Source organism: Takifugu flavidus, chromosome 4 (genome assembly GCF_003711565.1).
Source record: "Takifugu flavidus isolate HTHZ2018 chromosome 4, ASM371156v2, whole genome shotgun sequence".
Taxonomy (NCBI): domain Eukaryota; kingdom Metazoa; phylum Chordata; class Actinopteri; order Tetraodontiformes; family Tetraodontidae; genus Takifugu; species Takifugu flavidus.
Window position 1 is genome coordinate 4,393,204 of NC_079523.1, and position 26,526 is coordinate 4,419,729.

At 45.3% G+C, this 26,526-nt stretch overlaps 4 protein-coding genes across 6 annotated transcripts; 1 reads left to right on the forward strand and 3 right to left on the reverse strand.

The window, feature by feature from the left end:
• Positions 1 to 480: 480 nt before the first annotated feature.
• LOC130524595 (beta-crystallin B3-like) lies at positions 481 to 2,279 on the reverse strand. The gene is made up of 6 exons (XM_057030862.1): positions 1,973 to 2,279; positions 1,679 to 1,758; positions 1,465 to 1,580; positions 1,232 to 1,364; positions 1,011 to 1,153; positions 481 to 919 (listed from the first exon to the last, which is right to left on the reverse strand). The coding sequence occupies exons 2-6, from the start codon at positions 1,751 to 1,753 to the stop codon at positions 637 to 639; spliced, it is 750 nt and encodes a 249-aa protein (XP_056886842.1). The 5' UTR covers positions 1,754 to 1,758; positions 1,973 to 2,279; the 3' UTR covers positions 481 to 636.
• Positions 2,280 to 2,521: 242 nt separating this feature from the next.
• Positions 2,522 to 8,396, reverse strand: LOC130524594 (uncharacterized protein KIAA1671-like). 2 transcript variants are annotated; one of them, XM_057030860.1, is made up of 9 exons: positions 8,053 to 8,396; positions 7,420 to 7,943; positions 5,326 to 5,435; positions 4,687 to 4,783; positions 4,349 to 4,493; positions 4,129 to 4,253; positions 3,876 to 4,054; positions 3,724 to 3,809; positions 2,522 to 3,271 (listed from the first exon to the last, which is right to left on the reverse strand). In XM_057030860.1, the coding sequence occupies exons 2-8, from the start codon at positions 7,696 to 7,698 to the stop codon at positions 3,734 to 3,736; spliced, it is 1,011 nt and encodes a 336-aa protein (XP_056886840.1). In that variant the 5' UTR covers positions 7,699 to 7,943; positions 8,053 to 8,396; the 3' UTR covers positions 2,522 to 3,271; positions 3,724 to 3,733. The 2 variants fall into 2 exon arrangements, with proteins under 2 accessions (XP_056886840.1, XP_056886841.1); XM_057030861.1 differs by having other exon boundaries at positions 7,420 to 8,396.
• Positions 8,397 to 8,572: 176 nt separating this feature from the next.
• On the forward strand, positions 8,573 to 21,246 carry LOC130524596 (protein unc-119 homolog B-like). Of its 2 annotated transcripts, XM_057030864.1 has the most exons (6): positions 8,573 to 8,705; positions 17,907 to 18,188; positions 18,659 to 18,772; positions 19,563 to 19,662; positions 19,743 to 19,915; positions 20,294 to 21,246. In XM_057030864.1, exons 2-6 carry the CDS (start codon positions 17,957 to 17,959, stop codon positions 20,404 to 20,406), a joined length of 732 nt encoding a protein of 243 aa, XP_056886844.1. In that variant the 5' UTR covers positions 8,573 to 8,705; positions 17,907 to 17,956; the 3' UTR covers positions 20,407 to 21,246. The 2 variants fall into 2 exon arrangements, with proteins under 2 accessions (XP_056886844.1, XP_056886843.1); XM_057030863.1 differs by lacking the exon at positions 8,573 to 8,705 and having other exon boundaries at positions 17,402 to 18,188.
• Positions 10,895 to 16,904, reverse strand: LOC130524589 (trichohyalin-like). The gene is made up of 3 exons (XM_057030853.1): positions 16,695 to 16,904; positions 14,469 to 15,410; positions 10,895 to 13,399 (listed from the first exon to the last, which is right to left on the reverse strand). Exons 2-3 carry the CDS (start codon positions 15,398 to 15,400, stop codon positions 11,347 to 11,349), a joined length of 2,985 nt encoding a protein of 994 aa, XP_056886833.1. The 5' UTR covers positions 15,401 to 15,410; positions 16,695 to 16,904; the 3' UTR covers positions 10,895 to 11,346.
• Positions 21,247 to 26,526: the final 5,280 nt, after the last annotated feature.

Below are 26,526 nucleotides of genomic sequence, written 5' to 3' on the forward strand. Positions count from 1 at the left end.
AGGCGGCTTTTGATTGGTCGCTGCTGCTGTGGGGGCGGGTTCAACGGCTGTTTTGTTTTTACCCGCCCCCTCGCTGGATCCAGTAATCTAGTACTGTATTCGCATTGAAAAGAAAGAAAAGCATTTTTATTTTATTGAAATGTGGGGTTTGGGGAAATTGTGGCATTTTTGACATTTCATGCCATTTGTTTGATATTTCGCATATATATTTTTTGTTGCTGTTAAAAATCTTTCTAAGAGTTTACTTTATTCTAAGAAGGTGGACACTATAGCTTTGAAACTGCGATCCCATGTATTTATTAAATGTTGACTTAATCTTACAGTCAAAATTTTAGAGGAAGTAGGGATTGACCAGAATTCAAACCTATTTGGGAGACTGAACTGTTGCTCCACATTATCCTTGAATTAATTCAGAGAATCTTCCAAAGTACCGTAAGTTATTTCACATGATTGTTTTCAAATAAACAAAATCAGGACCACTTATATTTTCACCAAAGATGTTTTATTTTGAGCTAGTATTGTTAGTTCCAGTTTTCCAGTCATTCAAAATTAACAGCAGGCCTGGTGAAGAGACTGGAAATTGTTCAACTGCATTTTGTCTGTCTCGGCTGATGTAGGAGGTGCAGAGATGTGGGTTTAAGATTTGGGTTGAATTTGGGATTTGGGGTTAGGAGTAGGATTAGGACCAGGGTTGGGGTTGGGGTTAGGTATGGGATTTGGAACAGGATCAGGATTGGGAGGTGTAGGGGTAGGGATAGGGGCAATATAGCACCCTCTCTTGTGCCACTGCATGTCCCGTACACGTCGGACGGACTGGATCAGAGGTGCAGTGGCTCCCCAGTTGTTCCAGTGCTTGAATTCTCCATGCTCAAAAACATACTGGCGTCCTCTATAGCCTGGATACATGTATCCCACCCACCTGCAGAGCAAGGAGGACAGCCATGTCTAAAGAGTTACCAGATCATTAACAACATTTTGTAAAAATGTGTAATAGTAATTTTTCATCTTACGTTCCATTGATAACCTTAGCACTAGCCACGCGGTCCTGGAACCCATAAGCCCACAGACTGGGGACATCGTCATCAACAATCTCCATCTTTCTTCCCTCATAGCCTTCATTCTCAAACAGGTGCAGCTTGTGTTCTGAACTATCCTGGAGGGGGGGAAATGTTTCAGTCATATCTGACAGGAGGTCACGTCTCCTCAACTCAGTCACAATGATAACACTGACCACTTTCAAAGGTCTGAAGGAGCTCAGATTGTAATTTCTTTGGCAGTTAGTCCAGGTGCTCCATCGAGGATATTCCCCCTTCTCCAGCACATATTGCTCCCCAACGTAGCCTGGATGCTCAAACCCCACCCATCTGATGATGAAGTAGGAACACAAATGGAATCACTACAGATCAGAAGAGGAGGAAAACAGTCATAACAGGCAAATACAGCAAATAAGATTGGGTTACTCACGGTCCAGACTCTACAATGACTGAGCCGACTCTCTGAGCCTTCTCCAACACATCTTTACATTCACCAGACAGCTGTACCTTCTTTCCACGAAAGTTCTCAAACTCAAAAATGGCCAACTGTAAACATCGTGGAGAATTGGATGGTGTGATCTTTGCTCGGCTCAGTCATATTCTTGATTATCACTTTGATTTCAGGAAAAGAAAAGAAAAAGTACCTTATATGTAGCTCCAGCACCTCCTTGGTCCTTCTCTGCTGGCAGCTGGTCCGGAGTTCCCTGCTGTTCCGTCATTGTCACTGGCAAATGCAAATAAATATATTTAAATCCAAGAGTCCGAGAGAGGGTTTTCTTCTTGCAGGAAGTTATATCCAATGAATCCACCAAAAGAAACTGTTTTATTTTTAAAATTTAAAAAAATGATGTTACTTTTAACCACAGCTAGTGTTACATTTATGCTTGTGGGAGGCAGAAATGAAAAAGAAAGTTCAGTCTGCTGTCAGTTAGTTTTACCTGGATGGCTTGTGCTTCACTGCACCATGTACAAGCCACTCTCTGTCCTTCCTCTTTTTCTTTTCCGTCTGGGTGTAAGGGTGTGTGTGTGTGGGAGTGTGTATGGAGGCCTGGCGAGTGGTAGGTGGAGGAGAGTGGGGGTATTTATGGTTTATTTCTGGCCACAGCAGCAAAAACACTGTTGATGCAGCAAGTCTGTCGCACCCATTGTGTCCATCACACTGCTTCTCAATAGGCTTGCCCCTCTGTTGCTGGCACACTGGCAAACGGTGCCCAGCTCTGCCCATGCTGCCATCGTGACCATGATCCTATAGTGGCCACATGCACTGACTGCCTGCCAAGAGAATGAACAGAGATCAGTCTCACTCAGCAGTATTGGCCCCACCCAGCAACCTTGCTCTCCAGCTTCCTGCTTTCTGTGTGGTTCTTGATCTCATCTGGCATCCAAACAGCTGCATTCTACACAGTTCCACATGCAGCATGACTGGTACCTTAAATGAATACACACTTCGACCAAGTATCCCACTAAAAAAACCACACACACATCTGTTGCAATTCATAGAATTCTTTTTAATAAAATCCCCTCCATTTTTATTTACCGTACAATGGGTTGATCAAAAAGTCACCATATGGAACAGAATGTGTTCGAGATTAAAAGTTTAACGGCAGACAAAAAAAACAAAACAAAAAAACCCCAATTTTTAATTTCATGTTCTCCTCCATACCACTCAAAAGAATTTTAGAAATAAGAGACATTTGTGGTTAACCAAAAAAACCTTGACCAATACATTTTTTAATATTTTATATATGTTTTTTGAAGAGTCTACTGCTTATAATTTTTTTGTAAAGTGCTAAAAGTTTACATTGATACAGTTTGTGACTGGAAAGAAAATTGAAAGGCATATTGTACAATTTCAGCTTAATATACACAGCATTTCCTGCGCATCTATGTGTTTACTTTCATGACAGTAAAAACCCGCCGAAGGCACAGTGTCATTAGTCCCATTTGGTATCTAAAAGACACATTACATTCCATGGCTTTACTCTAGATTACAGTGGGGAATCTCCCATCATTGCTCTGTACAACAGCAGATACAACATTTACTTGGCACGAACAAATCCGTTTTGGCACCAAGAAGTGTCAATGCATCTTATCTACAGGTAAAAAACACATTGTCCTGATAAAAGGTCCAAAATAAGGCACTCAAATATGGCTACAGGAGTAGTTGCAGGGTGTTTTTCAGTCGCAGCAGCAGCTGCTGGCTTGGCGTCTTGCTGAGCAGCATGAACATTTGTCTCCTACAAGGAAGGAAAGAGGGAAAAAGGTGAGTGCCAAATGTTATGTTTTACACGAGGCATTAATCACATCATCACATCATTTCTTAACCCCTTCAATATGTCCTACTCCACAAATAAACCTAGGTGCAATGAAGATAACATTCATGGCAGTCTGCATTCAGAAAAGTCCTTTTTCCTCACAGCACTTGCCACAAAGTTGCTGTCAAAAACAAACCCATTAAGCTGTCCTTATGAATCACAAGCCAATTAGTTCTCTTAAGTAACAGTTCAGTTGCAATTATTGAGGCTCATAAACCAAATGTACCCAATGTTAAAATGACCCTGCTGAGTATGTCCCTGCGGCAGCTTCCAATGTCTTAATATTAGAACGTTTCATGAGTTATGAAGGCTTATAAGTGGGTTTTTTTTGTTTTAATCGAGTGCTTTAAGATTGTGGAAAAGTCATTACTCACCACATGCTGGTTAAGGCTCGCCGTCATACTGACTCAGCCGTTTCTTAGACTTGAGCTCTTTCAGCCAAGGGGGACAGGCAGTGGCTCTGAATTTAAATAAAAGAATCACTGTTAAAAGGATTGAACTTTTTATTTTCCATCACTTTTCTTACCCTTCGTCTGTTCCTGGTAATGGTGGCAGCACTCGGGCGGCTCCTGTGAGATGAGCAGCAGTGCGAGGAGAGGAGGACAACTGCGAAGGAGAAGGTGCAGCACCAGCTTCCTTTTCTTCCCTTCCATTATCGTCCAGTGTTTCTTCAACTTTGCCACCCGTTTTTCTTTTGATCTGAGCCTGTCGGAGTGAGCTAACATGAATAAAGTGTTTCCAATTTTGCCATCTTATAAATGCTTAAAGCTGGATCTTACAATTAAGGCTGCAGGGCTCAATCCAGGGAATATCGGGACTCTCTGAGAGGTGGGATGTGGAGAAAAGATCTTCTGTTTAGGTTGCTCATCCTCAGAGTCTGACTCCCTTTGCTTAGAAGATAAAACTGTTTCATCGAAGACACAGTAAAATAAATCAGTGGGCACATGTGGACGATCAGTATTAAGGATTGTTGTTATGTTTAAAAAGGCTTTTCCCAACCTGAGGAGTCACTGATTCTCCAATCTGGGCTTTCCCCCTGGGACAGTCCTGCTCGGAGAGAGCGTGATGGACGTGTTCGACTCATCCTTTTACTCAGATCTGCTTTGGATTTCTGTGCGCTGCTGTCAAGGAGAGGAGTGGAACTCTAGATACACACAATTAACCGTGTCAGTGCATTACCACAACGCAGACAGAAATATCCAGCTGCATATTTCTCAAGACGGGCGTGTAAACTATTTACTTCACTACAGCTCACATCATTGTTTGTAACTAATGACATAACTATCACTTGTCACAGTTCACAAAGCGAGAGGGCTCAAAACGAAACGAGCACTGACCTCGGGGAACGGAGCGACATCTGTCTCGCTGCGAAAATCAGTTGTGTCCAAGTCTTCTGAGGATGTTTCAAGATGATGGTCCGATTCTGGATCAGGACTGGGCAGGAATAAAGATAAAGCAAGGCGGTGGGAACGTTCACAGAAAGTGTAGAAGTTCAGTTTAGGAGCAGCTTTATTAACGGCCACATTACTTTAATGTGTTATGTTAACCACAAGGGGGCGCGGGTAGCTCTTGAAAACAAAAGTAAATGAGCTCATGAATTGGAGCAGCTTTAAGTCTGCTGAGAGCTGCATATGTAACAAGGCTCATCATTAAAATGACAGCTACTTTCTGATTCTATAGCTAGAATGTCCTGATGTAAAGTCAAACAAAGGTAATCCCTTTGGGTTCTCTGAGTAGGTCAGAATATGTTAAGCAATTCATCATCATGCATTTTGGGGATTTTGAAGTTGTGCAATTTCCCACTAGTTATCAGTTCTGAGTATTTGTTCTCACCTGTTTGAATATTTGTCTTGTCTGATCCTGTTGTCAGTTTAGTAAAATCAGCTGACCTGGTTGTCTTTCCCCATTGCATTACAAGTTGCTCTAGCCTTTGGGCAGTTTCGGTATTGGGTTTTGTAGGAAACCCTCGTCCGTACCTGTCAGTCTCAGAAGGCTGGTCAGGAGCCTCATTCTGCTCATCTGGGACGCCGTCGATCAAGACTTCAGCGCCTTTCTCTTTAACATTTGTACAACTGTTGTCTTCGGCCTGATGGAAAGAGATTAACATTAAGTCAAACATAAACAGGGTACAAAACATGAAACCTGCAATGTGGCTTAAAGATCCACTACAGAAAATCAGCCCGATGCACCTGCTTCTTTTGATCTATAAATCTGCATTTGTTGATCTTTGAATTATGAAGCAGAGGAAAAGATAAATTGGACTGTGCGCTGAGCCAAGATCACTACGCAATGCCAGAGAGAGAGAGAGGGAGAGAGAGGTCTGAGGTCCAGCCAAGCATGCATCTTTTAATGAGCCGGTCACAGAGGCTGAGCTGTCCTCAACAAACACACACATGCGCTGGCTCACACACCTATAGACCTGCACACAGACACAGCAAACACACGCGTGCTTTCACGCCCACATGCTGGAATGCAAGAGTTCGTGCACGCGCACACACACACACACACACACACACACACACACACACACACACAACACACACACACACACACACACCACACACACACACACACCACACACACACACACACACACAAAACCATACAGCAGTTACTCTGCTCTTCCTGATATTCAACTAAGCTCATTTCATACTTTACAAAGAGGGGGTTGCATCTCAGTATATCGCTATCTCACATCATCACTCGGAAACAACACACGTACAAAAACAATGTTCCTTTGTGTAATTTTGTTTCCTTTACACGTGATTTATGACCAAGAATCGAGAGCCCACTGGATGAAGTAATAGCAATTTTCCAACAGCAGAACTGTGCTTGGATCCATCTCGGAACATCTGCAGAGATGGATTATGCTGATGGTGTAATACAAATGGCTGACTACCTGACTGGAGCGTGAGAAGTTTGTCCAAACATGAACTGACCTGAAATTTTTCCTGTACTGCGAAATTTTACCTCTTAAATATGACCCAGTAAAACTGTTTTAGTGCTGTTGTAATAATCAGGCAGAGTTGGCTGCCTCATTTTGACAGTTACTCCTTAAACACTGCGTTAACCAACTCTCGCTCATACTACTTAAAGGGAATACAACAGCTACCCAGAGCCCCCATTCCAACACACTCTACACTGTTACATCCGTTGTTGATTCTCAGCTTTACTATACTCTTATTGACAATACCGGGATATGGTAGCATGAGAAAAACAGCTACAGTGCAGGTGGCTGACTGGCTGTTTGACTGTCCTGCAAGATCGCATTATATCCTCGCCAGAAGAAAGGCAAGTTAGCTTGTAGCTGCACTGAAGAATAACATGTTAGACATACCACAAGAACCAAATAGGAAGATGAAAACCACAAAAGAAGAAATATCTTTAAAACAAGTGATCAAGAGTGGTAACAGCCTGGGGACATCATTGAGGCCTTCAACTCTGTATCCTGCTGATGCTTTTTGATTGGCTCAAAGTAGCCAGGAGACTGACATTGAGAAGTGTTAGAGGAACAATGGAAAACAAAAGATATGTACTGCTTAACATCCATATAGCCTCATCAGAGTACCGGTACTAGGGTTTATGCAGTAAACCTTCCTTATTGCATTTTCCACCACACTGAAAGTCAGATGTTTGTGTGTTATCAGACTGTTTTTGCTAACAGGACACATCCAAAGACCACCATACTTGGATAAACCCCGACCTGATGTCACTTTGTTTTACCCTTCTGCTTTATCTCTGACACACACACACCACTGACGAGGACAAAAAGCACGATAACATTCTGTATTTAGACGCCTCCATCTGATAAGGGTGTTCATCTGGGAACAAGCTGCCAGCACCCAATGCACTCCTATTTCATACATTTGCATCATTATCTATAAACACATGAATGTGTGAATATGACACCAGGAAGTAAGTTAGTTGTGATATCGTGCACAGAGATGTGACAAAGTGTGAAGAACAGTCCGACTCCTGGTCTGATATACTGCAGATTGCATTCGATAATTTCAGCAAAACAGAGCTATCCATGCCTTTTAACATGCATGTAAACTCTACAGGAGTTCTTACGGAGCGTGTTTCCCCTGCTTTCCTGTGCACGGTTGTCCGACTCCTCGTGGACAGGCGACGTAGGGATCTCCTGCTACGTCTGGCAAAGTTACGAAGTGGCGACACGGCCCTCTGAAACCTGCCTCCTCCATCTACTCCTTCGTCTTGCTCCTCTTCCTGCTTGTCTTCAGCGGAGCCCCACACCAGATCCAGAGCCCCTTGTAAGGAGCGCCGCACGTTGCCCACCCAGCCTGCCACCTGCAGCTGGGCGGCAGATAGTTTTCCTCCCAAGTACTGCATGGTCCAAAAACTCACACGGGTGGTTTCCGAGGCACCGGGGTCACCATGGGAACGGCCTCGCTGGAGAAAGTGTTTAGTGTTGTTTGAGGGGAAGGGATTTTGTGGGTGAGGCAGAAAGCTGGGTCAGTGTTCTCATTTTCAGGAGGTGAACAGAGCAATTATTTTTTGTATGAATCAAAATCAGATATCAGTGATCTTTCATTTTAGTCCAGAAGAAATACTTCTCCATTATCACAGTCATCCATCTAGAAGACATAAGAGATTATAATTGCAACTGTCCCTTTTGTGGTTTCAACAGATTTGTAAGTGACCCCGACAGCCATTAAACTTTCTTGTTCTGCACGCAACCATTACCTCTTTTCACATTCGGACTTTTGTTTGCCGAGACTTGTTCTGCCGCAGTCAAGCCTGTTTCCCTGTGCACGTGAGTCACAGGTTACAAAGCAACTCCATTTCCCATGTAGGACAGATTTTTTTCCCCTTTAAATAAGTTGTGTAATATCCAAAGCCAGGTAGAGGCAGGTCAATCACTCCATTAGCTCCATGAAAAACAACATATCCAAATCTAAAAAGGTGCAGGAATCTTGGTGTAGCTCCTCCTCCGCTGCTGCAACCCAACAAACCAAGTTGTGAGAAAAAAAGGACGAGGAGCAAAGAGTAACCCAGCTCTTTGGAAAGTTCAAAGGGAGTTTGAGCCAGACTGAGCACGAGACAATGAAAAGAATGGACAGTGGACAACCATCTTGTCATGATTAAGCCCATCCTCTTTTGTGTTTATCTGTTCCAGAAAATATGTGTGCATGTGTGTGTGTAGGAGGGTAGGAGACTAAGTAGAGAGAGAAAGCCCATGTATGGTCATTCTGACATGCTGCCCTGTTGACCGGATCCATATGAGGACATGATGACCACGTAACACTTCTCACTATGACATCTACAGCATCTGTTCATCCCTCTCTTTGTCTCCACATAATTACCCTGCAAGAAGGTAAACAAGATCGACATCCACAGTGAGTTCGAGCCCAGTAATCACTATATACACTGCACTTTAGTAAAATAAAATGCTTTCTGTGCGATGGACTGGAGCTGGAGATTTGTTTTGAGATGGTTATTAACCAAACTAGACTTTTCGTGACATGCTGCTCTTATGACAGCTTTGTGTTGTGTATAAAAGGCAGCTCCCAAGTGCAGCAGCACCACTCAGTGGTGAAAAGAGTTCTGTACTCGACTACGATTCAAAAATCTTTCCAGCATCTAAGCGTTCGTGCACGATGTCCTGTACATATCGCTGTACCGGCCGACTGGATTGATGTAGTTAGTTTGGTTGTTGCAGCATGCACACAGCAAATGGGAACAAAACTGCAAAGATGCACAGACTCACCCAGTTCAGGGCTCCAGAGTTCAGAACTTTCATCAACTCTGCAAAAATGTTACATGTTCAAACAAGTGCTGATCTAATGTGCCTCAGCTAGCACGGAAACGTCAACTCTTTCCTGAATCTGAGAACCTCTTCCCCTTGGATTGCTGGCTTTGCACGTTAATCTGCTTTTTGAGCCGTTATCTTAATCTGTTGGCTTCTAATCGATAACAAGCGTCAACACATAAAAGGCAGCTTAATTTTCCCAGCAGCATTAGTTGACTATTACACCCCCCCGAGAAGCTTGCTCAGATGGCGCTTGTTGACTGAAACTGTGCTTATCTACCATGTGACTTCCAAAGTCAACCGAATCAGAGTGAATCACCTTTCTTTTAGAAGACTGTGCTCATTATATTCTTTTGGATGGAAGCCACTATGGTGTGTGATACTGGCATCTGCTCCTAAGAAGATAACATGATTCAAATGGAAGACAGGTCTCTGTAAAAAGATAACTACACTTCCCATAATCTTGAAATTTGAATCTTTTTTTCAAGCAATTGTACAGGTAAATATAGTAGAATGTTCTTTTCTCTGCAATCCAGGGATCCGAATTAACCTTATTTGAAGGTTATTTTTATAAAAGGAAGCCAATTAGGTTTGCTCTAGAATTTGGCACTGGCAAAAACCAACACAGAACCTGCTCCAAATGACGTTCTAAAATCCTTTCTCTTGTGTAACACCATCCAGGTCTGTGCTTGCATTTGCCAAAGACAAAAATGCCAGAAATCCTGGGTTGAAATCCTGGGTTGAACCCAAAAATCCAAGAATATGCACGTTCAGCAAGACAGTTCAGCAATATAACCCTTGATGTAATCCAGATTTAAATGGCTTCGTAGTTCTCAGTATTGTTGGAAACAGGTGCCACACAGACTTCTCTCATTCATAATACATTACAATTCATCTCCTCTCTTTACTCTCTGGACCTCAAACCTTACCACACCAGGAAAACAACCTCTCAAATTTATAGTTCAAGGGGCACTGTGCTTGCCCCGGGCTTTAGGTAATCCTACAGGTGGAGCGCTGTTTATTACAAACAGGCTCATGCTAAACACTGAGAAAACAGCCTGACTGTGTTTAAGCAGACTGAAATGTCAGATATTAACTATATGAACTGCAGTCATTGTGTTTCCACAATACAAATAAATATAAAGCCTATATTATACAGGATTTTAGACGGGAACGAACCACATTCAAGAGTTAGGTTAGACTTTCATGTGCAAAAGCTGCTGCAGACAGAGAGAGAACTCATCCATGTGTCTAAATTCAAACTATTTTGGCCTTATTCAAGATGGAAACACAAAAGAAAGTAGTAAATAAACACACCGGATGTGGAGTCTCAAAGGAAGTCCTTGCTTGACTTCCTGTGATATTTTTGACCACAGATATAAATGTCAGTTACACAGGCACTGAACTGTACTCGCTGCTTCAGACAATGAAAATGGTGAAGCATTCACCACAACTAAGACGAACATGAGAACTCTTGAGAAGAGCATTTCATGTGCTTTTATGTCACCCTTTTGAAGTGACACCTCACCTTTCCTGATGAGCCACCTGACTGATTGTGAAAGAAATAACTGCTGTCAGAGAAGGAGCCGATTGTGTGACTCACAAGGTTTCACCGCATCAAGTTTTAGTGGCGACGTGAAGCATGTGTGTGTGTGTGTGTGTGTGTGTGTGGTGTGTGTGTGTGTGTGTGTGTGTGTGAGAGAGAGTTAAACTGGTAAAATGCAGGAAATTTAACCGTTAACATAGTTATAACATGGTAATAAGCCGTGCATTTACCTCCTCCCTGGGATCATCTTTGACTTCATGAGCGTCCTCCTCCTGCTTGGGCTCCTCCTGTGTGGTGGAAGGGGAGGTGATCTCTGTGGAGAAGATGAGCTGCTCCTCCTCTTCCTCTCTTTCTTGGCTGGCGGCAGGTTCTCTAGTGTCTGCGCTCTCCACCTGTTGTTTTGCTTTATATTCCCATTTAAACATGCTCACGTCCACTTCCTCGTCTTCTTCACTGGGGGCGTCAGCAGCTGCACCCTGGCCTCCATCCTGGACGACTGCACTGATCTCATCTCTGGCCCCCCCCCCACTTTTCACTGGTTTGACTGAGAAATCATCAAATTCCACCTCGAGCAGGTTCTTTTTAATGGAGAAATCCTCGTAAACAACCTCTACGTTAGCCTCTGGAGGCTCCTGGGTCGGGCTGCGGTGTGAATCTGATGATTTTCCAGAGTCAAAGCAGATTAAAATGTCCTCCTTTTCTTTTTGTCCTCTCTCCACCCCCTGCTCCTCTTTCCACCTGGTGTATTTATCTCGTTCCTCCTCTTCCTGCTCTGCCACATCAAACTTGGGCCGTTCTTTTCCTCGTTCTCTTCCTTCAACCTCTCTACCTTGGACACCCAATGGTTTTCCCATTCCTCTTCTCTTTGTTTCTCTATATTTATTTCTTCTTCTCTTAGTTTTGACTCAAATTTGTGCTCGTCGCTCTCATGAATGACTCTCTCCTCTTCTTCCTTTCTCAGCCTCTGTCTCTTAGATTCTCTTTCCTCCTGCGGGATGTCTTCCGTTTCCATCATCTCTATTTCTTCTTTTTGTCTATGCCACAACTGATGTATCCGTCTTTCCCTCTCAATCTCTTCTTCTTTGATGTTCTCCTTTTCTCTATGTTCTTCTTCCCATCTGGCTCTTTCCCACTCCTCCCTATGTCTCTCCATCTCATTTCCCTTCAGTCTCTCCTCTTCCTCCATCCTGATTGTGTCTAACTCCATCTGTCTCTCCATCTCTCGTCTCATTCTCTCCTTTTCATTTTCTTCTTCCTCCAACCTCCTCTCCAACTCCATCCTCTGTCTCTCCATCTCTTTTCTCAGCTTTTCCTTCTCTCTCTCTTCTTCCTCCAACCTCCTCTCCAACTCCATCCTCTGTCTCTCCATCTCCTTTCTCAGCTTTTCCTTCTCTCTCTCCTCTTCCTCCAACCTCCGCTCCAGCTCCTTCCTCCGACTCTCCATCTCTTCTTGTCTCAATCTCTCCTTTTCTTCTTGCTCCAACCTCATTCTCTCCAACTCCATCCTCTTTTTCTCCATCTCTTCTTGTCTCAGCCTCTCCTTTTCTTCTTCCTCCAACCTCATTCTCTCCAACTCCATCCTCTTTTTCTCCATCTCTTCTTGTCTCAATCTCTCCTTTTCTTCTTGCTCCAACCTCATTCTCTCCAACTCCATCCTCTTTTTCTCCATCTCTTCTAGTCTCAGCCTCTCCTTTTCTTCTTCTTCCAACCTCATTCTCTCCAACGCCATCCTCTTTTTCTCCATCTCTTCTTGTCTCAGCCTCTCCTTTTCTTCTTCCTCCAACCTCATTCTCTCCAACGCCATCCTCTTTTTCTCCATCTCTTCTAGTCTCAGCCTCTCCTTTTCTTCTTGCTCCAACCTCATTCTCTCCAACTCCATCCTCTTTTTCTCCATCTCTTCTAGTCTCAGCCTCTCTTTCTCCTCTTCCTCCAACCTCATCCTCTCTAACACAATCCTCTGTTTTTCCAACTGTTCCTGTCTCAATCGTTCCTTTTCTCGTTCCTCTTCCTCCAGCCTCATTCTCTTTCTCTCTATCTCTTCTTCTCTTAATCTCTCTTTTTCCCTTTCCTCTTCTTCTAGTCTCACTCTCTCCTGCTCCCTCTCCAGTCTTTGTCTTTTCTCATTTCTCACTCTCTCCATTTCCAGCTGTCTTTCCTTTTCTCTCTCCTTTCCTTCTTCCTCTTCCTTTCTTTTATGCTCCTCTATTGTGCGTCTTGCCTCTTCGGTCTCCTCTGCTCTGCGTTTCTTTTCAAACTCCAAATGATGCAGTTTCTCCGCTTCTTCAGCTTCAGCGCTGCCATCCTTCTGAAAAAGTCCCACTCGTCTGTAGACGGGCACTGAAACGGGGACATCAGCCTCAGCATCTTCCTTCTCCTGCCCCTCTTCCTCTTCCTCTTCTTCAGAGGAGTCAGACTCTGGACCTAGTATTACCGGAGGTCCGCCATCATCCTTCTCCACCACACCAAAGTGAACGGAGCGCCGCTTGCTGTTGTCCCTCTTTAGAGCATTATTGGCTGAATCTGTCTCGTCGGTATGATCTGCAGCCTGGCTGAAGATGAGTGATTGGCCATCTTCTGTTGCTTCTGTCTCCTTATGTTTCCCAGATACTTCCCCCTCTGTGGGTTGGTGAACTGGTAAAGATGTTGAAGGAAGATCTGCCACCTGACTGGATGATGTAGGGGGTTCAGTGGGTGGAGTTTCGGGTGTTTTCTCTGCTGGAGTTGACGTCTCAGTGCTATGGAAGAGTGGAAAACAGGAGGAAACAGTCTATATTACTGATAAAAAAAAACCAGAATGATTTAAAGTCATATATAAACTTTCCAACTTTAAAAAAGCTGCATAATAATTGCATATTTCTCTGGCTAAAACCATGCTAGCAGTCTCGCAATTTAGCTGACACAGCTTGACTCTGTCTCTACGGACATAATGGCAGAGGTTAAAAGACCAAGGAGGACTTTGACAAGGAGGTCAACAACAGAAAAGTTCATTTGGGATTGTTATGTTTTGTAAATCAGAATGATCCCAAATGAACTTCTTCTTTTCTCTTTCTCAACTCTGCGAGCTCTGACAACCGCAAACACAAGAGGGGAATAAAGCCACATTTGTGAGCTGCGTTTGAAGGTGATTTGAATCATCAATCTTTTACAGTAATCGTTTCAGCCTTCTTAATGAGAACACAAATAACAGCTGGATGTGTATTTGCAACAGTGGTGGCCCATTGTGGGAGCCAAATCACATTTATTTAAAAAACAACTTACATAACCTCACTTAAAGGAGGAATGTCCTGCTGCAGGAACTGTCACTACAGTGAGGCTTCCAAGCAGTCAACAAAGTCTCATCGCTCCAACTGTTAATTTAGAGTTTTGAGCAGCAAATCCAGCTGGGCAACACAGATATTAATCATTACGACTATTCATAAATACAGGGGCTAACATTAAATTCTCGATGCACCAAAAAACCCAAAGGCATCATTTCTTATAGTACAGGTTTCGTGTAATCTCATTTAAAAGTCAGAAATCATACATTAGTCAAGTGTTCTCCTAACTTAAAAATATTTGGGCATGGCTCTAATCCAGTTTACGATCTCTCAATTCACACTCCCATGACAAGTAAAAGGAAGTGCTGCAGATGTTTTCCGTCTTTAAAAAAAGATAAAGCAAACATTATTCCCCTTTGTTTTAGTTTCATATGAAGGAAACCTTATAAACAGTAACCCTCACCGCTGGAGAATAAAACGCCATTCGAGTCCTGTTTGAGTTACAATTCCACGTTTTGTCATTCAACAGACCACAAAAGTTGCTCACCTCTTCGAACGAGGCCGGGGAACAAACTGTGGCTTCTTCTCTGGCACCGTATCCATGACCCAGTTCTTGATCCTTGCCTTTACGCCTCCTGTACCATTGATCATCTCTGGCTCCTCCCTCTTTACCGTGACCTCCGGCCTCGAGTCGAACAGCAGGCTGATTCTCCGTTTTATGCTGCCACCTCCAACGTAATCCTCCTTCGGTCCGCTCTCTTCGCCCTCTCTCTCCGGCAGCTCGGACGTTGTCTGGTTCTGCTCCGGGTTCGTGCACTCGGCCCTGATGATGTTGTGTTTGGCGCTGGTCGCCTGTTTGCCAATGTTTGACGGGGCAGGCGGAGGACCGCCACCCTGCTCGAACCTTGACGTGATCTCCATGGACAGGCGCTTCCTAGTGCTGCCCCATCGATGCGCTGGATTGCCCAATTCGTCGAGCACTTGACTTTCGGTAGAAGAAGTTCCATCTTTCTTGCTTTCATCCTCCCGTTCCAACTTGGTTGCGGCGTCCGCTGATGTTTTTCGGTTATTTTCGATGGCGTTGTCGCTCTCTAGAGGTGCGGTCTTGGGTTTCTCGACGGCAGGAGTAGCTTGTGGAACTGGATCGGACTTCCCGTCACTGGCATCTCGCCCGGCCTGACCTGCCTCGGTTGCTTTGGTGGGCTCGCCCTGTTCTTTGGTGGGCGCTCTCACAGAGGTAGTGGGTTTCAGAGGAGGGGCAGGAACCGCAGGTTTAGGAACAGTTGCGTCCTCAGATTTTACGCCCTGCGGCGTTGCCGTCTTGGAGGCATCAACGATGGACTTCGGTGCGTGGATGGAGCGGATGGTGGTGTTTGTCTGCAGACTAAAGGGTTTAGGTGCCAGCCGAGGTTTGGGGCCCGGAGCTGGTTTGGGGTTCGACACACCCGCGGTCTGGGAAGGCTGAACTGAGCCTTCCATCACTGAATCACTAGAAGAGAAGGGGAAGCAGATAAATCTGGATCATTTTCGATTATGTTATAACAAAATCATAATATGGATTCTCTTTGAGCAATCCTAAGTTTGGGACAGATTCCACTGTGCGCAGAGTAATCCAAAGTCTTGGTAAAGCTTTTTGTCCATCTAAATCTTCCAAACAATGTATTCAGGAATGTTTAAACACCGAGTCTAGCGTTGATGTACAGCGCTGTGCATTTTAAACCCTGTTGATGTATAAACACAAGCACAGGTCTCCATTGGGACCCGAACCACAGTACAAACCAGCTCCACTCCCACCACACATGTGCACAAAGACCCGACCTGAGACCAAATTTACACCCAGCATGAAAAAGGCAAGTGCATTATTTCAGATTTGTGACACCGAATACCATTGGCATTGTGCACGGCGCGTCATCTGGTTTTACCTGTAAGACTTTTGTGCAAAACCAGTAACTCCACGCCCACAGTTTAATACTGTGTGTTTCAAGTGTCGGTAGAAGTTCTCTCTGTCACTGGCCTTATCGACCCGCAGCTGACTCCCTGCGCCCTGCAATGGCTCGTGTGCTTGGTAATGTTGTGATTATAGTCGCTGCGCGTTGCGTAATGAGATGGGAAGGTTGTGGGAAGGCTCCTAAAAGCTGCTTTCGCCACCCAGTGAGATTAAATGAGATCTTATATTGTGTCTGCTCGCTCCCCTCTAATTCTTAAAGCCGAGCATCGAAGAGCAAACACCGTCCAGCTACACAACAGCAGTGAATGATTGATGATCCCTCTGGCTTATTCAATGCAGCAGTCATTCCGAAACGACCATTAACTGGCAGCATTTTTCCTGCCTTTATCTTTGTTTGTTTAAAGAGCCTGCTGCCAAGGCTAACGTGTCCGTGGCCACCGCTTTATTCACACGCTTCAAGTCAGACTTCTGACACCCAGCCGCAGTTCTGGGGTCGCCGCACGGAGCCAAACGCACGACATTTAAACGAAAGCAGGATGGTTAATGAGTTACAAACGGATGCGTCAACGATAACCTCCCAGTCGTTGAACCAGCAGCCTTCACGGACAAAGGAATCAAAGATCCCCGGAGTTGATCTAAGCTAACATCTCAGGAAAAGTTGCACATGAAGTTGAAGGCGCATAATGATAAGCAAACGTTATCTTCAAAAAACACCCTAAAAATTTCAGAGGAGGCCAAACAGCTCCTTACATCAGTTGGTAAACTTTCCTAACGTACATTTAAATTTCCTTCGCAGAAAAGGTGATCGTTTCATTTTTAAATTACCTTTTGTCCTTACGCAGACATGCAGCTGAAGGAAAGAAGGACGCGGGAAGACGTTACAAGACAAAAAGTGATCTTTTCCGCAACCGTCTCGTCTTTCTAAATGTTTTTTCTCCGTCATTTACGCTAACGAGACGTCAGACTGCTCCTTCGCCCAGCAGACACTCCCTCTGCCCGCCTCGGGTCGACTCCGAGCCAGGAGCCACGCTGCTCGACAGACAAGCCGCACACCGCGAAGCACGACGGGACCGGAAGTGCTGCACACTTGGGGAAATAAAAGCACGACATGTTTTTTTTACATTTACTGACTGGGGAAATCCAGACTTTCCACCAATCATTTATATATGTTTAGTATTACCTTAAAGGCAACACATTATTCAAAATTGACGCAATTATTTTTTTTCCTAATCGGGTTACTTTTACCTCTTAACCAGAATGACGCACTACAATTTGGATAATAAATCCTTTGTAGAACCCCACAGAAAGCAAAACAGTAGTGTACAGGAAATGTTCATTTCCTTGAAGGAAAAGGCATTGCACGCTGTAAATGTACTAAAGATGGCAGGCAGACGTTACGTTTGACCTCTTGTCTCTATCTTCAATTATTTATATTTGTTCGCGTAGAGTACACGACAGCTTCATCATCACATTTTCCCATTCTGAGGGTGCACTTGCACATGAAACGACAATTTGTGCTTTTTCCGCAGTTTTATTTCGACAGTTCACACCGGAAATGCGCCGCAATTATCTGCTTTTGTTGAAAAAATATTGTTTGGCGTACCGGATAAACAGGTTTTATCTGATGTAGGTTGAGCATTTTGGGAGTGAAAAGACGGTTTACAAGCAGGGGAAATGTTACTCCTTCAGGAAAGACGCTTTCAACAGCAGGACAAGCGTCAACTCACACGGCAAACACTAATTTGCATAACACCCGGGCGTTTGCTGCGTTTATTTGCGTTGACGATGAATTAGGAGTCGAGAAAGTATGTGTGTGCGCGCGCGTGCGTGCGTGCGCGAGTGTACGAGAGAAGCCACATATGTCCAAACTTGTGGCTGTATAATGTCGCCCCCGTGTGGACGACTTTACGCCTCGACGACACCGTCCTCTGGACGAGTTGTCATGGAAACTGTTCAGCATGTGCTTACAAAAACAAGAGCTCGAGCGTTCGCCGACACTTTGACATTTACGGCGCCATCTTCCTCTTCTTCTTTAAGCATTTAGAGCAGGCCTAGGTCCGTCCGAGGTTGGCCGTGAGCGACCGACGATGAGCGGAGCCAAAGCCCGCGGCGACGCGCCTGTTGCTGAGAGCGTCTCCGGCGGCGGGCACAGCACCGCGGCTCCCCAGCGCGACCGCAAGGCTGCTGGCGGCGTCCTGAAGAGGCTAAAGTCGCGCAGGAGCCAGGTGGACAGTAGGCCCGCCACCGAGGAAGACCTGCGGACCCAGGGCGGACCCATCACCCCGGAGGATGTGCTCGGACTGAGGGTGGCGACGCGAGGTTTGAGTCCGCCTGTTGTAGCCGCACCAGCGGGTCCGGTTGCCGGACATCATGACAGGGAGTCGTCACAACATGAAAACAAGGAATGTAGCCGGTGCTGTAGAATGTCACGACCCATGAGAGCAGGTTCCCCTTTCAAAACAGAAAAAGAGCGGATTTTATTTGTGTTATTTGTGATATCTGGGGGAGGAATTGACGTCACAATGCAACATTTGACTCATGGAAAAATCCACTGTTTTATTTTATCCATCACCAGGGAGACGGGGAAATGAAAGTTTACTTACAAATGCCAGTCCGATGTTGCAGCTTGAGGAAATTCAATAATAATAATGAAAAAATAATAATCTGGACATGTCTGTAATTGCTTTTCTTAAACTGTCTCCAGCGTGGGGGCATGAATATATGAAGGACCGTGTGAAAGCATATAACCACGAATTAAAATGAAGGATCTTTGCCCGACATCTTCACAGGGTACCTCTGCAAACCCGAGGACAACATCTACAACATCGACTTCATACGTTTTAAGATCAGAGATCTGGAGACCAGCACTGTCCTGTTTGAGATCGCCAAACCGCCGCACACAGGTAGTGGAAACAAGCCTTTTCTTGCCGCTCTGTCCACAGTGCCCACGAGGTTGAGATTTATATCTTATTCTGTCAACAACAGGAAATTCTTTCCCACGGCAAAGTACTTGTTTGAATTGAAGATACATAACAACATACATAGAAACAGAATAATATAATGCAGACAGCCTGGACCTGGAAAGAACTTTGACTCAAGTGTTGTAGGCTTTGAACAAAGATTAATGATGTGTAAAGGTTTCTAGGGTCGGACATAAGGTGAGAGACTGATGAGAGGGAGTAATATCCTCTTCTATTAAAAGCTTTTATGAGTGTGATGGAGTTGTTAGGCCTTTAGTGTCAAGTGTATAGAGAAGTGAGCTGAACCCACATCCTTGTGGAACGCCAGCATTGACCCCGAGTGCAGCCGATGTCTGGAGCTCACCCTCAGCTTGTAGACTCAGAGGAAATTCCAAGAGGTAAATCTGATGGAAAAGTGGAGTTGGTCTAGTTCCAGGATGATCCAAGAGTTACCTGAGCCCTTCCAGGCCTTGTGACAGTAGTCATCACGGTAGCTATCATGAAGGTGAGGATGGACTAACAGAAGACCCTTGGGGAGGTTTGATCAACCTTGCTGAGAGCTGGAAGATTTGTCTTAAATTTAACATGAAGTTTCTCACTGCGCTATATCAGACTTCTTCAGTAAAGACCCGAGGGCTTGTTGTTGCATCTAAATGGCCAATCTCAGCAAACGTCCTCCATGTTTTACATATATCAAACGCCCCATCTGCTCTCTTGCTCTGCTGTGTCTCAGACGATGAAGAAGAGAACAGGGAGGTGGACGCCAGCGCTGGCAGGTTTGTGCGCTACCAGTTCACGCCAGCCTTCCTCAAGCTGAGGACGGTGGGAGCCACGTGAGTAACGCGCTCACCTCTACCGTCTGTGGACGACCACAGCATTGACTTCGCCTCCACTCTCCCCTGTGTTCCGACAGGGTGGAATTCACAGTTGGAAACCGACCCCTGAACAATTTCCGGATGATCGAGCGGCACTACTTCCGCGATCACCTGCTGAAGAGCTTCGACTTTGACTTTGGCTTCTGTATCCCGAACAGTCGAAACACCTGTGAGCACATTTATGAGTTCCCCCAGCTGTCTGAGAGCCTGGGTGAGCCATTTTAATCAAGTTACACTTCCAGTTTGTCATTTGCAGTGTTTTGGAGCTGAAAATGTTATTAAAATTCTCATTATTAGCATCATAAAAAATGATAGTGGCATTCCACTGTGGAGTAGAACAGCTGATTTATGCAGCAACAGCAGCAACAAACATCTCATCTATTCGTATTTTGGAAGAAAGAAATACATTTTAAAAAAAAATACTCCGGAAAATGTGGAACATCTAGTTCAGCTAAAGCTAATATTATTTATTAAATAGCACGCAAACTTCCACTCCACATGGAAGCACTGCAGTGTTCTCGCTCAGATATTTACTGGGAAATGGACTTTTTTTCGGGTGTCTGACGTGCACGTTGTGTTGATTTTCCAGTCCGTCAGATGGTGGAGTGCCCTTACGAGACTCGCTCGGACAGCTTCTATTTTGTGGACAACAGACTGGTCATGCACAACAAGGCGGACTATGCGTATAATGGAGGACAGTGATGTACGTCTAATGATATTGATACCCACGTGCACGCCGTGGAACATACATATTTCTCTCCTGTCCCCACAGAACTGCCATTCACTGGTGTCGTTTTCTCCGCTCTGATGTCTGAATAGGAAATTGCTAGCTTCAAATATCTGATTTTAATGGTTATTAAACAGACAAGTCTAGTCGTAGGACTTTTAAAAGTATCATAACCCCCACCCACACACAGGCACTCACACTCACAATCAATCCCCAAGTGACACACACACTCTTTACACAGTGTGTGTCAGAAGCAGCTGTTCTCAGAGCTGCCGCCTGCACAATCCACTTCAGTCAACATCGGGGGAGACGCAGAGAAATCATCCACAAAAACACTCCTGTCAAACACACATGGTCGCCCTTGAGTACCCCCCCCCCACCACCCCCCCGCCACCCGTGGCTCCCCCTCCTCGCTCCCTCCTCTAGACTCACGGAGAGCCGCAGAGTGGGAGATGTTATCGTTGGAACTCTTGTTTCCTGAAGCATCATGGTAACGGATCAGGAAAACACGCAAGGCTGCCATGGTGCAAGTAAAAATGCAAACAAAACAAGGGAGAGCATATGGGGGCAAGCATGTAAACAAAAATAAACAGTCAGGCCACAGAGCTCACAATGCTGTTGACTTTTTAGACCACTTTTATCATGACGTTGGGAATCTGTGGAAATGGAGTGATCTTTCTTCTAGATAGATGGTGTAGTTTTGCCATGTAATTAGTATTCTTTGGTGTGTAAGGGGTTTAAAGATTGTCTTTGTAATAAATAAAAAAAAGGTTTGTAAAAAGATGAAATGTAATAAATACATATTCAGGCACAAACGCCTCCTGTGTTTTTGCGTCAGGGTGATAGTTCCAAATGTGTTCACCAGGAGGAGCAGTGTGCTCACTAAATGTGGCACCACGTTTCTGTAGGAAAAACACACAAATAGTTTCTGTTACATTATGCTGCCATGTGGTTTAAACCCGAATCTCTTCATTTTTCTGAGCCTTTTATATCCAGACTCTCATTTTAGACACTAACCCTGTTTTGATTCCAATGTCAATCACTGCACGTTGATGAGCATTTCTTAATTTCTGGGGACTTTTACATTCTGATCACCCATTTATACAATCTTGTGGGAGGGAAAGCAAAATCTGAGCGCTCTTTTTTCCCCTTATCTTTGTTTTTATCGGTCCGTGGCTCTCTCAGGTCTCCAGAACCTTGGGATCTTTTCTTTCTCACCTCTCTCTTCCTGTTTCTCTCTCCACACCTACAGTATGCAGGGCTTGGTTTTTTCCCTCCTCCCCTTTTTTTCCCTCCTCTCTCACCTGGTAACCAGACCTCTGGAGAGGAGTGTTAAATTTCCACTTTCCCAGAGAAGAGGACAATCTGAGCCACACAAAGACCCACAATGGACGCCCCTCTGCTCTCTCCTCCCTCCCTGCTGTTGCTGCAGCTGCACACATGCACTCACTGGCTGAATTATATAAGGATACTTCCTCGTTTGTTTTCCTTCATTTTATTTCTTTCTCGCCCTGTAGATCCTCCGCTCCCAGCTACTCTTGTTGTGTAGAGCAAACGTCACCTGGTACCTATTCACAACTGTATGAAAGTTGAAGTTTCCTTTAATATTCACATGGAATTCTGCTGAAAGTGACCATGTTTTAGGTCCTGCGTTTGAAAGACCAGACAGCTGTTCATGAAGGAGTTATATTTGTCATGATTTCTGTCCAGTGTCAACCAGATGTTTTGGAATCAGGGAAGCTCCTGATGGAAATTTCTACTTCTTTAGCCAGAAGGGTGCACGTAGTACTGACCACTGCTGTAAACAGGACCAAGTAAAGGACACACTCTATATAAAACCTTTCAGATTTCAATATAAGCAGGTCAATTAAAGATTCAAGAGTACAAGAAAAGCACATTTGTAGTATATGCTGACGGGTAATTTAAGTCATAATACAACATGTAGTTTGCTAAATAACCAAGTTTAGCAGTATTTGTACAATATATCAAACCTAAAATATTAAGAGATTTGAATTTAGATGAAAATGGGAATACACAAGTGCAATAGAGGTAGAAGCACTTTTCCATGTTCCATCACTGTCACCCGTCTCTCACTTTTAGTATTTTTACCAATGGCTGCGATCTTTGTGAAACAACTGCGTCAAATTGAGACGTGGTGCCAAATCCGTGAGGTGAAAGTGTTCTCTCTGTGTTCCTGTCAGTCTCCACCTCCATTTACACCCTGCCACATGATATAAATGTTAAAAAAATACATCATATATGTCATTGAGAGACCAACGCAACGTTTTTAGAGCTGCAATTATACAAGAATACTGTTATTGCCATTTTTAAAATGCCATTTATGGAAAATCTAAGACATAGAAAAAAAACTTTCTGGAGAAAGAAAAATCTTCCTCCTCGAATGTGTTGAAATGAATGGTGCGAAAATCAAGTGTGTCAGTTGCTGATTAGAGCACAAAGCAGGCTGTGATTTAACTGTGAGCTCATGAATCAATGACCACAGCTTTCCATCAGGGCTGTAGGGCTGCACACCACAGCACGCACGGCAGAGCAGCTGTACTCTGCTCGGCTACGTGTCGGCACCGTCCGAGCCTCGCACACAAATGGAACCGGGGCAATAAATACACGCTCTTTCCGACTTTCCAGGGATGATTTGTGTGTTCCCGGCCTTCGTGGAATACCGGTACATTTCTGCAGGCCGTCATGCATCAACACACATGCACCGGAAGCCAGCGGACAGGTGGGATAAAGCAGCCTCATTTGCTGTACCTCCACTACACACACACACACACACACACGCACACACACACACACACACACACACACACACACACACACACAGTTCTATCTTTGTAACTGGCTTCCCCGCGTATCCTGTACGATGAATCACAGCACATTAAGATTAGACGTGTAAAGCACAGGTTTAGTAAGGTTTCTTTGACATGCACAAACACACGACACAGACACACACATACACACACACACACACACACACACAGAGTAATAGTTGCACAGACCTACACTTAGGCCAGGGGACGGGGGGATAGTGGTCTCCTATAAATAGCAGCTCGGAATGGCGTTGATAGGTCCTGTGAAAAGAAATGGAGGGGGGAGTGGAAAAAGGATTAAAAGAGATACAGGGCAAACTGTGTGTTCGCGTGTGTGTGTGTGTGTGTGTGTGTGTGTGTGTGTGTGGGCCTGAGGAAGACAGGTAGTTTCTATAGACCCTGTTTCTTTCTTCCTGTCTTACACGCCACATACGTGCGGAGCGTCCCCTCAACACAAAGATGATGAGTCATCGCAGAAGACACTTTACCGAGCTGGTCGTGACTCCATCTGTGCGATGGCGTGATGTCATTTCCAGCAAGATCGCTGTGATATCATCCCACCCTGGAAAACCAATTCAACACGAGTAGGGCTGTTTACAATTAACATAAGACATGCGCGCATCCTCAAGGAGCCAAATCATCTCCTCTACACCGAAAACGGTGTTTGCTGGAACCCCATCTTCATCCTTACAGGTGGCTAACGTCAACGGGCTGATGAGGAGTTAAGTAGCATCCCTCCATACTGTGACTCCTACACTGATTTCCACTGCGAGTGCAGTATTGACAAGCTGTCTTCGAGTGTTAACGGTCTCTGTGCGTGTGTAACCATGAGCTGTGTGTGTGTGTGTGTGTGTGCGTGCGTTTGCACAGGCTGTTCCAGATATCAGACCTGCGCTGCTGGTTCAAACAGTCCAGTGTCACCTGCGCCCGCAGGAACCCGTCCACTTTGTTTAGTGTGCTTTTGATTAATAAAAGGTTAAGTCAGCCTTCAGCCGCCTGCTGCAGAGGCCTGTAAATCTCTCCCACAATCTCTTCCTTCCTCTGCATTTCTCTCCTGCCTTTGTCTCTCTCCTTTCTGCCACACCTTGCCCGGGGGAGCGGAGGGATTGTGATCGGAGATCGGAGGTGGGGCTGGCACAACCACAGGTGCTCATTTCCTCCCTTCTCTCTCATGTACGGCTTTTTTCTTTGGGCTCGCCACCTGCCAGGTGGAGGGAAAAAAAGAAGAAAATCAGCCACAGCAAAAGAAACGCTTTGACACCTACCTCCTTGCTTCCGCTTTGAAAGACAAGTTTTTTTTGTCTTTGTATCCATCTACAAACATTCCATTTGGGGGCTTTTTCATTACCCTCCGCCGGCAAACTTGTTGCTCGCTTCCATTTTACACCGCATGCAAACGATGGCTCCTGACTCCCGAGCACATGGCCGACAGAGCCGCAGCCACGCTCGCTTTTCAGCTGTTCGAAAACTTCCCTCCATCTCCTCCGCACTCTCTCTGAAACGGCCCCGAGGGCGGTGGGGTGCAGGTCCCAGGCCCCCGAGGGTCAGAGGTCACTCCGGCGGACAATGGCTTCCCACTGTGGGTCAGCGGAGGGCGAGGAAACAAAAGCGGGGAAGACTTGGATCTGGCAAAAACTGCAGTGTTTTCAGGTGATGGTGACAAGAAGACAGAGGAGGAGAGAGGGGCAGCTCTGAGGTGTGGTGTGAGGAAGGCCTTTCTCTCACACACACACACCCCCACACACACACACACACACACACACACACACACACCTCCCCAGATTAAATTTATGAAAAACTTCCTCTCATAATCTCCAGCACCACTCACTTTATTTTCTCATCAGACCTGAATTCAGTCCCTGTCTTTTTTTTACTTACACCGCCCCCCCCCCCCCTTTTTTAAATTCAGTGCCATTGATCATGCATGCAGAAATTCAGCACGCCCAACTGCAGCTCCAGCCAGGAGAGGTTAGCTGGTGTGAGGCCCTGTCCTACATACTGCTCTCTCGCCATGGTCCAGCAGGCCACAGTCACTCCCTCCCCCTGATTTGCCTGCCCTCGCTTACTCCCCCCTGCTGGTACACACAAACACACACTCACACACAACACACACCCTGCAGCCCATCTCAGAACCACCACATTTGCAGGTCATTGTGTGGAGCAGCAAGAATTCCACGTTTGGCCCTGGTTCCGTCTCACCTCAGATTAGTGTTCAGGTTGAAGTGCTGTTCTGTGCTACTGTCCTCACTAGACTGTGAAGCCCAGTTTCTTCTATTCTTTGGCTCCCAAACCCACATGAGCTCATCGGACAAATAGATCCTTTTTTTAAAAACTTTTTTTTTTTTTTCCCCCGCTGAGAGGTTGCTTCTCCTGCCTGTGAAGCTCACAGCCCGGCACGTTTGGTGGAACCGTGCGAACGCTCGCTTCGCTCCGGTCCCAGCGGCTGAGGTATGTGCCGAAACTGCTCAGTTGACCAGGCTTGCCCCTGTCCGAGAGAGGCTCACTTAGAGGTAATGCTGCTAATCTTCCACTTAGCCGGCCAGAACGGCCTGTCACGTGGGGGAGCAGCGGGGGTGGGAACAGGTCCTAAGATCAGGCCCAGATGAAAGTCAGCCTGCGATTGGGTAAGAGGCAGATGAAGAATGTGGAGTGGTGGTCTTAGCTGTTTTGAATGATGGATTAGGGATGAAAACTGGGCGGCACGGACAGGTGGGCTGAAGGCTGGACCGGACGTGGATGACGGATGGAGGAAGGGGGGAGCAGGTTACGCTTTGACGGACTTGGATGTGGGAGAGTGTGTGGATGTTGATGGAAATGGACTCAGTAGGGGATGGAAACTAATTACAATAGATGTTTATTGCCTGTGGCTGGTTGAGATCTGGCTAAGAATGAAGCAAACCAGCAAAAACTCGGTAGACGGGATGGAACAACACTGCACCAAACAGGATCTTCAATCATCACGTGACATCCCATCAAACTACATCATGACCTCATATCAGTCAGTTTGATGACAGTCCACATTGTCAAACTGGTCATGGGCCTCAAAATACCCCTCACGACCAAACAAACGCGGGCATCTCATAAACATGACGTAGAATTCACATGCAAAATGACAAATATATCGAGGACAGTAATCAAGGACAGAAACACGTTGACACCTGCTGCCAAACGTCAGAAAAAGATGCTTTCATATTGAACAAGCGGCTCGTGGGAAATACCAGTGTGCTAACATCAAAGCCGCTTTTCTCCCTGATTTTACTTAAACAA